This window comes from Sminthopsis crassicaudata, chromosome 2 (assembly GCF_048593235.1).
Source record: "Sminthopsis crassicaudata isolate SCR6 chromosome 2, ASM4859323v1, whole genome shotgun sequence".
Lineage (NCBI taxonomy): Eukaryota > Metazoa > Chordata > Mammalia > Dasyuromorphia > Dasyuridae > Sminthopsis > Sminthopsis crassicaudata.
The window spans coordinates 233,344,543-233,356,556 of record NC_133618.1 but is presented as its reverse complement, the minus strand read 5'-3'; the positions used below and the strand labels follow the sequence as shown (position 1 = coordinate 233,356,556).

At 41.4% G+C, this 12,014-nt stretch overlaps 1 protein-coding gene across 1 annotated transcript in view; it reads left to right on the top strand.

Annotated features, from left to right (window-relative positions):
- PREX1 (phosphatidylinositol-3,4,5-trisphosphate dependent Rac exchange factor 1) overlaps positions 1 to 12,014 on the top strand; it is a 205,061-nt gene that overhangs the window by 172,032 nt on the left and 21,015 nt on the right. Inside the window, 4 exon segments of the mRNA XM_074288551.1 lie at positions 47 to 183; positions 6,379 to 6,520; positions 10,246 to 10,433; positions 11,021 to 11,182. Coding sequence (XP_074144652.1) covers positions 47 to 183; positions 6,379 to 6,520; positions 10,246 to 10,433; positions 11,021 to 11,182 — 629 coding nt within the window.

Here is a 12,014-nt window from a genome sequence, read left to right as displayed (position 1 = left end):
GTACTCTGTTCTACCTTCCCCTCTTACCCACTCCTCTCTCTTGCAGGCTCAGAGGCTGCCGCTGTAGGACTGAATGCTGGCCAGTGCATTTTGAAAGTCAATGGGAACAACGTGACGAATGAGAGCTTTACAGAGGTGTTGGACCACTTCCTGGCCTACCGAAGCCGGCAACAGGAGGCACTGGTGAGTGAACCTGAAGGATATTGGAGTCTTGGGGGTACCACCTTCCCTCAGGTCCTATAATGCCTGGGGCAACAGCTGACCTGTTTTCCTCTTCTCTAGGAAAATCAGAGTCAGGCTCCAAGTTGGAAAAGGAGTAAGCATTTAATGCGGAGCCAGGCTTGGTTTGTACCATCCTGCCAGAGGCACACTGAGACCCAAGGGCCAAGATAGGATGAAGACTTGCCAGACAGAACTTCACAGAAGGGAAGCTCAAGTCTAGGAAGCCAGAATATTTGATTAAGTAGGGAACTGACCTCCTCAATCTGATGCTCCCTAATTGAAAATTTCATATCCTTAGCTGATGCTACTGTCTGCTTCCAACTCAACAGAATTTTCACAGAATTTCAGAGTTGAATGGGATCAAGTCCAATCCCCAACTGAAAAAGAATTCCTTATGCTATATTTGAGATCAGTGGCCATCCAAATTTTGCTTTAAGACCTCCAAGGAGGCAGAAGTAGCCTCCCTCCAGAAGTAACCTATTCTACTTATACCTACATCTCATTAGCATTTCTTCCCCCCTTGTTATCAGGTCTAAATTTGTCTCTTTGCAGCCTTGTACCTAGTTATTGGACTTGCAGCCAAGCAGAATAAATTTAATTCCTCTTCGATGTGACTGTCAAACTCTTCCTTTCCTCCTCCCCAACCTCTTTTTTCTAGGCTAGATAACCTTAATTCCTGTAGCTGATGTAGATTCTGCCCATGAATCTGAGGGCCACTAATGTCTTGCTTACAATCCTTATAACAGTTTTCAGCTTAGTCTTTTCTAAAATGCGATGCCCAAAATGAACACCACTCTCCATTGTTGTCTGGTCAGAGCAGAGCAGAGTGGATCTGTCTCTTTACTGGGAAGCTTTGCAATTGCAGACAATTGCATTGAGTTTTGGCTGTTCATATTTTTAACCCTTGGAGCTTGAAGTCCAATAAAGCATCAGGTCTTTTAGGCAAACTCCTGTCTAGCCCCATATCTTCTTTCTTGTATATTGTGGAACTGATTTCTAGGATGCAAAGACTTCATATTTGTCCTTATTAAATTACATTTCATTGGAATCTTACCATTTTTTGGTTGGTCAAGAAAAATCTGATAATCATCCAGCTTGTAGCTTTGGTTCTGTTAAAATTATTGATAAAGACATCCCAAAGCCAGGGATACTCCATTCCTCCCAATGCCACATCAAAGTATTAAGTGAATTTTTTTGGGGGTCAAAATAGTTTTGAATTTAGTTAACTATGATTACCTCTTCAGCTTTTCAACAGGAATATCATAAAACTTTATTAAATGCTTTGATAAAATCTGGATATATCTGGATATATAATCTATTTGCCACTGTTCAATCATTTTTGTGACCTGAATTTGGAGTTTTCCTGGCAAAGATACTAGAATAGTTTGAATGAATGAATAAGAATAGTTAACACCGATTTCAAGTCAAAGGTTTGCAAAGCACTTTTTTATTTTATCTATCCAAGAACCTTAGAGGTAGGTGCTATCATTAGCTCCATTCTTGCTGTTCAGTTGTGTCTTAAATCTTGGCATACATTTAGGGTTTTCTTGGTAGAGATACAAGAGTGATTTTTTTTTTCTTCAGTTAATTTTACAGATAAGGAAACTGAGGCAAACAATGTAACTTGCCCAGGGTCACACAACTAAATGTCTGAGTTCAGATTTGAACTCAGGAAGAATCCTGACTCCAGGCCCAGTGGTCTATACAGTGCACCACATCGCCGACCCAAATTAATGACTATACACTCCTTAAATTAATTCTACAGGATTTACTTATAACTAGGAAGTGTCTGAGGCTAGATTTGAACTCAGGAAGATGAATTTTCCTGATTCCAGATTAGATACTTTATCCATTATTAACCCTATTTAATCTATAGAATTCTAACTTCTATAGATCTATAGATCCCAACTGTGGGTTGTGACCCCATGTGGGGTCTCATAAGTGAATATGATTGTTATGAAATTATGCTTTATTATCAGTACATGTTTGATTTGTATACCTACTTTACATACCTATATAAAAGGGATCAGGTAAAAATTTCTTGGGTGAAAAAAAATCTCAAGGGAAAAAAAATATAAGAAACCCTGCATAGATTATAGGATTATAGCTGTATCTAACTACCCTTATTTAATCTCTAGAGTTCACCTAATAACCAGTTAAACAAACATGTCAAAAAAGTTAATAATAAAGTTGATATGACATGTATAGTTCTTACTGAGGCCATCTTGGCTCTTTTTGATCAGTGCTTTCCTTCCAAAATGTTCATTAACTTTCTTTCTAATAATTTTGTTCACAATTGTCATCAAGTCCCTGATTTGGAGTTCTCAGATTCCTTTTTCTTCCCTCTTTTCAGAGTTGGAATAGCATTTGCCATTTTCTTGTCTTGTGATACCTCTCCTATTCTTCATGATCTTTTTGCAGCGTAATTATACCTGCCAGGTGTTTTTTTAAACTACTTTAGGATATCATTCATCTTGGTCTGGTGACTTGGAACTTACTGAAGCATCTGGGAACACTTATTTTCTCCCTACTCATCTTGAGTTTCAACTCTGCCATTTTTGTTCTGTCCTTTCCAGTCCAAATGTCATTTTCCTCAGTGTGATGTAGTTAGATATAGACTGCCAGGCAGGGTTAGGGTTAGAAGGAGATGATTGTTCATGTAATACAAACTTATCAGGAATGGAGGAGGATTTCCCTGGGGCTATCACCATAAGTGGGGAGCCCTTTAGCTTCTGCTCCCCAGGTCAGTGCTACAGCTGTGAGCCAGGTACAGAGACTGCAACTGCCCAATGTCACAGTAAATCTTCAGACCTTCTTCAGTATACCTTCTGTCCAGATAAAAGTAATAATGACATTTCTATGGCATTTAAAATCTAAAAAGCACTTTTTGCAAACAGTGCTCTTAGGATTATAAGTTGTTTTGTCATCATTTTGCAGGTTAGGAAATGGATGTTCAGATAAGTTCCCACTTGGCATAGGATTTGAATGTATAGATCTTCATACTCAGACAAACATTGTTTATTACCTCATTGTTTCTCTTAAAATTTCTTCTAATGAGAATTTATTTCATATGTTTTATTAGGTAAAAACAAAAATGAAACATTTTTTTCCTACTACCGGCTTGAAATTCCTACTGTTTCCTTTAAATTAGGATAAATTAGGCTATTTAATGTTCTTGTTAACAGGGACAAGTGGCACACTAGCTCATTATCTTCCTTATTAAGACCTTGAAGATCTAGTAATAAAATGGTAAGGTGGGAGATTCTTGATCAGGGGTTCTCAAACTTCGCCTGCAGACCAGATATGGCAGGCTGAGGACCGTTACGTGGCCTGCTGAGGATGGTTACGTGGCCTGCCGGGTTATGGCAAATGGGCTGAGGGGCAGAGACAGAGTGTGAGTTTTTGTTTTTACTATAGTCCGGCCCCCCACAGTCTGAGAGAGTGAAATGGCCCCTATTTAAAAAGTTTGAGGACCACTGTTGTAGTTGGGCCCTTCCCAAAGTCAGTAATCTTGGAAAGAGAACCATTTGCCTCCAGAGGCTATTATTATGGATCCAGAGATCCAAGGTAAGGTAGGGAATGGGCAAGTACTGGCCAGTATTCTGTTTGAATTATAGTTTAGTAGTCCTTCTGTAGAGCCAGAAAGCCCTTTGCCCTTACATACTCTAGAATCAGGTGCACTCATGCTACTTGACTGCTTGGATTAGGATGGGGAGCCTTGCTGTATAGGGAAAACTGGGCCCATCTAAACCCAATACAGCCCCTGTCTATCCCTGTCCCAGCCAGAATTTGTGGTAACAGCTATAGGAACTTCTCTGAGAGCTTCCACTGAGCCAAGGGTAACGTCCCTCTATCCTTGAGAACCCTAACCCCCCTAGGAGTGTCAAAAGACTCATCACCTACTGTAAAGCTCCCCTTTCCAAATTTCCTGCTCCTCTTCTGTGTTCTCCTCTTTATCATTTTTATCATTTACTTTGTCTTCTCCATGAGCAAAGTAGAGCAAAATCTGTTTCCAATTCTTCCTGATTTCCTCTATCACCTCCCTACACAGGTTCCTCTGGCCATCTGCCAATGAAGAGTTGAGCAGATATTGATCTGAATGGGACAGGGAGCCCTGGGCAGGACCCTTTATTTTTCTCATCTTCCTTTCTCTGTCCTTGCTTTCATTCTTTATCATGTGATTCTCCCCTCATCTAGGGCAGATGTAATGCCCTTTTTCTAGGTAAAGGAACCAGGGTATGGAGAGGTCAATAGTAATAATAATAATACAACTAGAATTTATTAAGTCTCTTATTAAATCTTCATGACAATAGTTTATAGAGCACTGTTCAGTGCTGGAGCTGGGCACAGGGAGATAGATTTTTATCCTCATTGGACCTTAAAGTTTATCAGTGGGTAATAATTTGAGTAGAATTTCAGAATAACAATAGAGCAATGAGGAGTGACTTGCTCAGGCTGTATAAGTAGTTACCACTAGATTACAGGACTAGACCTGATTTCTCTTGATCTCTTTTCACTGTGCTGCCTTACTCTTAAGTATGAGTCAGTCTTTCTCAAAGGTGGGGAAGTCTAGACAGTAGAAAAAGCCTTGGGTTGGGCATTTGGAGACTTGGGTGTTTTTGAAAACTGATGATAGATTTAGTAATAAATCAGCTTTCATATAGCACTTTAGAGTTTGCAAAGCATTTATAAATACTATTTGATACAATAACCCTGCAGGGTGGGTGCTATTATTATTCCCATTTTACAGTTAATTTCCTTAACTGAGAGAGAGATAAGTGACTTTTTTCAGTGTCACAAAGTTAATGTCTGAAGTGATCTTTCAAGGGACGGTACTCTAACCACTACCGATGATTCAGCGTTTAGAGCTAGAAAGGATATTGGGAACAATCCAAAGATTTCTCTTTATAGATAATAGCTAACATTTATATAGTTTGCAGTGGGCAGCTAGGTGGTGCAGTGGATAGGTTCCTCATCTTTAAAATGAGCTGGAGGCAAATAGTTATTCCCCAAGGTCACACAGCTGCTCCAAAGTCAGATTTGAAATCTTTCTGACTCCAGGGCTGGTATTTTACTCACTGTGCCACCTAGCTGCCTCAGAGCCTCCTTGTTTTATAGATGCTAAAACCCAGGGAAATTAAGTGATTTTGGAAAAAATTTACAGGTAATAAGAGAGAGGATTTGAATAGAAGTCTTCTAGTTAGAAAGGAGGAACAGACCTGTACTTAGGAAAACCTGAATTCAAATTTGGTCACCCTGGGCAGTCATTTAACCCATTTGCCTCAGTTTTTTCACCTGTATAATGGGGATAATAATAGCAACTCAAATGAGTATCAGTTGTGAAGCATAGTACCTAATACATTGTGTTGGGAAGGCCTTGAGTTAAAATCCAGCTTCAAACATATTAAATCACTGAATCCCATATACCTCAGTTTCTTCATCTGTAAAATGAGCTGGAGAAGGAAATGGCAAACCATTAATTTGCCAAGAAAATCCCAAATTAGGTCACAAAGAGTTGGATGTTGTCAACAATGACATATAAATTTCTACTGTACCACACTGCTTCCTAGGTTTTAGAGTTCTTGGGTAAGCCACTCAGCTATTGTATTCTGATTTTTTCCCCCTCTTAATTAGAGATAACTAGAGATAGATCATAATCCTTGGTTTCCTGTCCTCTTCAAATTGTTGTGAGACTTTATTGAACTAATAGATATTGGAATGTTTTGAGACTATTATAGAAAAGGGATTTTATTGGGTATTTTTAGTGCTTTAAAGTATACCAAGCATTTTTTATATATTATCTCATTTAATTTTTATTTAATTCTGTAAGCTAGGTATGAAAGGTACTTTGCTCATCTATAGATGAGGAAACTGAGACTGAGGAAGATTCAACGCCTTGTAGTTGGTGCTTGAGGCCTCTGATAAAAATTCTGCCTTCTGGGCACACAGTGTTCCCTTTGGGGTCTGGGAGTGGATTAAAAACAATATTCCTGATGCTGCTGACAGAAGAGCCAGAGTGAAAAAATTAGGGGATCATGGCTAGAGGTAGTTCTCATCTTTTCTTTGCTGCTGCACTTTTGTGGAGACCAAGCTCTTTTCTTGGCTTCCCTAGTCTTGGATAGTTGCTTCTTCATGTTGTTTTTTTCCTCCCCCAAGGGTTTGTACCAGTGGATCTATCGCACTCATGAGGATGCTGAAGAGGCTCGAGCCCAGCACTGGGGCCCTGGCGGCTACCTCAATGGCAGCCTTGATGAGGCTGGGGAACATGGACCTTTGGAAGGACGCCAAGATGATGAAGGTAGTGGCAGGGGCTGGTTTGGTGGATAGGAGGTAGTGACTTGTAAGCCTAAATTCAAGTCCCTATTCGGGAAGGAAGAGATTGGAAAGAGACCTCATGACGGTTTCCCTGAGAAGGATGGCTTCTCACAGACCCTTGCCCAATATGAATGTCTGGTGGTTTTTGTTCACTTTTGGAGTGGGGAGTTGGGGCTAGAGGTAGAAACATGTAGCTCCAGGAAATCCTTGTCCAAGCCTGTGTCTACGGAGAATTAGTGAAGGAAGAAGATGATAGGATTTAGAATTTAGAGAATACCCAATTCCCATCCTTCTCATTGTATGGAGGGAAAAACTGAGCCATAGAGGGTCAGAGAGCACTTAAATTTTGAAGCCTGATATCTTGATGGCCATTCCTTCCTGTTACTATGTTTCAATTATTGTTTTTCAACGATGGGGACTAGAGCCGGATTGGGCAGTGGACAGAGAGTGCTTGGCCCGGAGTTAGCAAGACTCATCTTCCTTGCTAGCTGGACAGGTCACTTAACCTTGTTAGCCTCTGTTTCCTCATCTGTAAAGTGAGCCAGGGGTGGAAATGGCCAACCACTCCAGTATCTGCCAGGAAAACTCCAACCAGAGTCATAAAGAGTGGGTCATAAAGAGTGGGACTGGAATGAGAATCATATTGACACCCTTTCCTGCTGCTTTGTGGAGGAAGTAGCCAATATTAACAGAATGGTCACTGTTTAGAGATTGATTGCTTAGAGCTTCAAAGGAGGAACCTGGTTGAGTAGATAATTTGAAATCATTTTTTAAGGAGTGGATTTACATTCAATCAAAAGCAATAATGAATTCACATTTTATGCATTTATTTATTTATTTGTTTGTTTGTTTATTTATTTATTTGTTTATTTATTTATTTATTTTTGTTGAGTGTGCACAAAATGCTGCTTTACAACAAACCTATTGTCCTTTTATAGATGAAGAAAATCCTTTATAAAAGGCTGGGGTGATTGAGACTTGGACCAGGTTAGCCAGCTTATAAGTGTTCAAATTAGCATTAATTAGCTCCCATTTCTTTATTGATTGTGTTCACAAAATGCTGCCTCACAACAAACCTATTGTCCTTTTATAGATGAGGAAAATTATTTGGTGAGACTTGGACTGGATTACCCAGATTAGGTTCAAACCTATCTTCCCTAACTTCAAGTCTCCAAAATCCCTTTCTCCTGGCTGTGAGAGTTCTTCCTTTTGCTTATAACTTTTCCCCTGCTTTATTCAAATGGAAGTTTTGCTCAGTGGAGAAGGAAGCTCTGATGTCATCTCTGGCAGAAGCCATCTACACCCTCCGCTGCATGTCACCCGCTGAGCCTCAGGGACAGGAAGAGGAGAGGCTTAGGGGAAAGGGGGCGGGCGCTGGGCGAGCTGTGCCAGGACAGCTGGGCTCCATTTGACACGTGTCAGTGCTTGTGCCTGCAGGCATCAGTGTAGCTCTGTGGAGGCGGTATTTGCTTCCCGAAGCCCGCTCTCGAAGCCTGTTCCTGAAGGCCACTCCCCAAAGCCCACTCCTGAAAGCCACTCCTGAAGCCCATTCTCAAAGCCTGCTCCCTGAAAACCTCTCCCCAAAGGCCGCTCCCTGAAGTTCAATCCTGAAGCCCAATCTCTGAAGGTCACTCCCCGAAGCCCACTCCTAAGTCCAATCTCTGAAGGTCATTCCCTGAAGCTACTCCCCAAAGGCCTATCCTGAAGCCTGCTCCTCGAAGCCCGGCCTTGGTGCTCAGGGGCCGAGCTGTGGTAGGCCATCCTGCTGGGGTGTCCTGTCTGGGATCATGCTCTGCTCCTCTCCTCCTCACTATTATTACTTAAGTCATGAGGATTGGGGGTTCCGAGCTGGGATGAGAGCAGATTGCTGTTTTCTGGGAGGGAGAAGATCTCTTGCTTCTTTGTAGAAAACTTTAGTAGAAAGGGCACGAGACCTTCATGAGAGGTACGACCTTTGTACCTTGTGGTCCTGGGGACTTGATCTCTCCGAGCCCTCTCCCTTCCTTATCTGCAACATGAGGAATGCTATCTCCTCTGTTTGGAGAGGTTATAGGAGTGTTATCTACCTGTCTCAATCCTGGAGGCTGGAATAAGAGGTGATCTTTGTGTGGTAGTCGAACAAGTAATATGTATGAGTTGTCAGAGAGCTGATGTTCAAGACCTGACTTTGATCCTTAGCTGGGTGATTTTGGGCAAATCCGACTTGTTTTCTTCCCATAAAATGGGAATAATATGATAATCAGATAATAATAGGAATAATGACACTCACACTCAGGGCTGCTGCAAGGGAAACGCTGTAGAGATGTGAGTTATTCTACTTCTCCCAGGCCCTGGGAATGGAGCACAAAATAAAGGGGATGAAAAAAAATTGGCACTTTGTGGCATATGTCCATGAAATCAGTGACCTGAGATGGAATTATAACTTCAGATTTTTTCGGCTGGAAATCAAATAGGAACCAGATGGTTTTCAGGACCTTATGTTTGATCATAGCTCTTGGGATATGAATCATAATGGAGGACCTAGTGCACACTTGCAAATAAACATCCCAGATTCACCAGCCCCCACACTTCTCCCATGTGCAACTGTGTGCCCCCCTTCCTCTCCCCCTGTTTTTTTTTTCCCTTTCTCCCCTCCAATCATTTAACTTAGCCTGGAAGGATGAGAAATGATAAAACCTGAACTTCCTTGTGCAGTAACAGTTCCTGCCCAGGCTTTCCTGTCCGTGATCTCACCTGGAGAATAGTTATTAAGTGCATCTTATAGAGTGACTGATAACATGAATGCTGATCATTTGCTAGTTTTAACCCTAGTTTTATCATTATTTAGCTCTTGAGCTATGGGCTAGTCACATCACCATTCCTGGGCCTTAACTTACTCATCTGTAAAATGGGAATATGAAATGACCCCATATCATGCCGATCTTGCTTTGGAATGTTGTTATGTAAGGTTAGATTGGGGGGGGAGGAAGGGTTTTGAAAAGTTAATTCAGTTCTTCAGAGTATTTGAATGGGCACTTCTCTCACAGAAACAGAGAGCAATTTCTTCATTCCACATTGGACAGGTTGAGTTGCTTAGGCTGAAATAATCCATCCTTTTATGCTTTTTGGCTGTCATTCTTTATGTATTCAGCTAGATTGGTCCTAAGGTAACAGACACACAGTCTATTACTGCTCCTATAATCTAAACCTGTCCAGCTTGGTAGCATTTACTGGCACATTCTTCAAAACAAAGATTTTATTGGAGACCTTTGAAAAGTATTCATGCAAAAAGTTAATTCATTTTCCATATTTTTTTGGTTATAAAATTTACCAGAATTTCCTTTACTTCAGTCAATCCATCCATGAAATGGATATAAAATTTAGGAATATTTTAAAATAAAATTCCCTTTAATTCTGTAGATGAAGGGGATTATTTCCAGTAGAAGGATAGATGCAGCAATGAGAAAGGGCAGCTTGGGGTGGGTCTAAGAGCAGGCCAATCTCCATGAGGCTACTCTACCAGCTAGAGAAATAGAGAAAATAAAGACAAATGATAGCCAGGCAGGCACAGAACTCATTGCCCTTTCAAGGGATCGCTCTGTGAGGACATCTCAACCCTCATTGGGATAACGAACTGAGAGGTCACTGTGGTTAAGCAAAGTAAAACATAAACCTCAGGAATAGGACAGAATTGAATGTTTCCTTAATCTTTGTGTCTTTGGTTTCCAGATTTCTCTTTGCAGTCCATGGGTCCCCAGCTGCCCATCCCTGAAGGCAGCCCTTTGATCAACCTGACTGTGGAAAATGTTCACTTGGAGCATGGAGTCGTGTATGAATACGTCAGCACAGCCGGGATCAAATGTTTTGTTCTGGAGAAGATTGTGGAACCCAAAGGCTGTTTTGCTCTCACTGCCAAGGTTTGGAATTTGTGTCCTTAGAGGATCCCGTGACCATTGAATGCTTTTAGCAGTGTCTGCCTCAATCCTATCCAAAATGGTGGGTTAGAAAGAACTCCTAAGGTATTATCAATACCTTTCTCTGTAGCACAATGCAAATACAACCCTAGGGAATGCACACACACACTCAGGGAGACTGGAGTTCAAGTCTGTTTTCAGACAGACTTACCTTAAGCAAGTCACGTAACTGTTTGCCTCAGTTTCTTCATCTGTAGACGAGGGATAATAATAGCACCTTGCAATCTTGCAGGATTGTTGTGAGGATGAAAGGAGATATTAATTTTAAAGCACTTAGCATAATGCTTGGCCCATACTAAGTACTATATAATTGTTAGCTGTTTCTAGTTTTTCACTGCCAATTATGTTGCCCATGAAGAAGAAAAAATTATTTGAGCCCCTGTTTGGAGTCCAAAACAGGTTCTTTCCATCTCATATATTCTGTGATAAAGTTGGGAAGGGAGATCATGTGCAAGTTGGGTTGGGGGGCTGATTGCTAGGCTACAAAACCTCAGTCTTCAAAACAAGCATCCCCCTTTTTTTCCTCGCAGATCTTGGAGGCCTTTGCTGCAGATGACAGCCTTTTTGTGCAGAACTGTGGGCGGCTCATCTCACAGAGCAGCGCCGTGGTCACCATGCCACAGTATGAGTTCCGGAACATCTGTGAAACCAAGCTGGAACGTATCACCAGGAGGATTGCCAATTATCAGGAGGTAGCCACACTCCTTGGCAATTCCCCAGACCTCCCCCTTCTCTTTCCCCCAACAGAGAGCCCAGAGATGGGACCAGCAGGATCCTGCTGAGCTTCATGAGCTGATTTGCTCATTGGTTCATTAATTAGTCGATTTATTATCCATATGTTTACTGGTCACCTACCAGAAGAGTGCTGAAATTTAGATTAGACACGCCTCCTTCCCTGACAGATAAACATAGAAGCTGTGATATGTAGTATTATGTCTTATGTGCATTAGAAAACCCAATTCATTTAAATAGTTATTGAGCACCTATTATGTGCAAGGTTCTGTGCCCTGGATCAGAGATCAGGGGGTGTGGGCTCTAGATGCTTATGGGGTCAGATACAGGCCCTCGCCATCTTTCCTTTGTTAAAAGTACCTAGTCTCTGCTGATATACTTCTCGGGACAGAGACTTAGGTCATTCTCTCATAATGCATCTCATTGTCCATGGTTGGGATGACTCTATTACATCTAATGTCCCTGCACTGGTTCTAGGGCTAAGAGGTATGTTTGCCGTCCCTGATCTTGTAATGTTTGTAATATTTGAAGACAATTGCCATATTTTCATGAAACTTAGTCTTCCCCAGGGCTTTCCTTTGCTCCTCACATGGACACTAGCCGCGGTACAGTACATAGAGCTCACAGTCTTCAAATCCCGCTTCTAGTCATCCTAGTTGGGTGACCCGGAGAAGTCACTTGGCCCTCACAGTAATTGGCCAACTAATTCTATTAAGTTGCAGAAACAGGGTCCCACTATTATGGTAGAAGTTCCTCCCTAGAAATTTTGGAATTATACCAATGGAATTATAC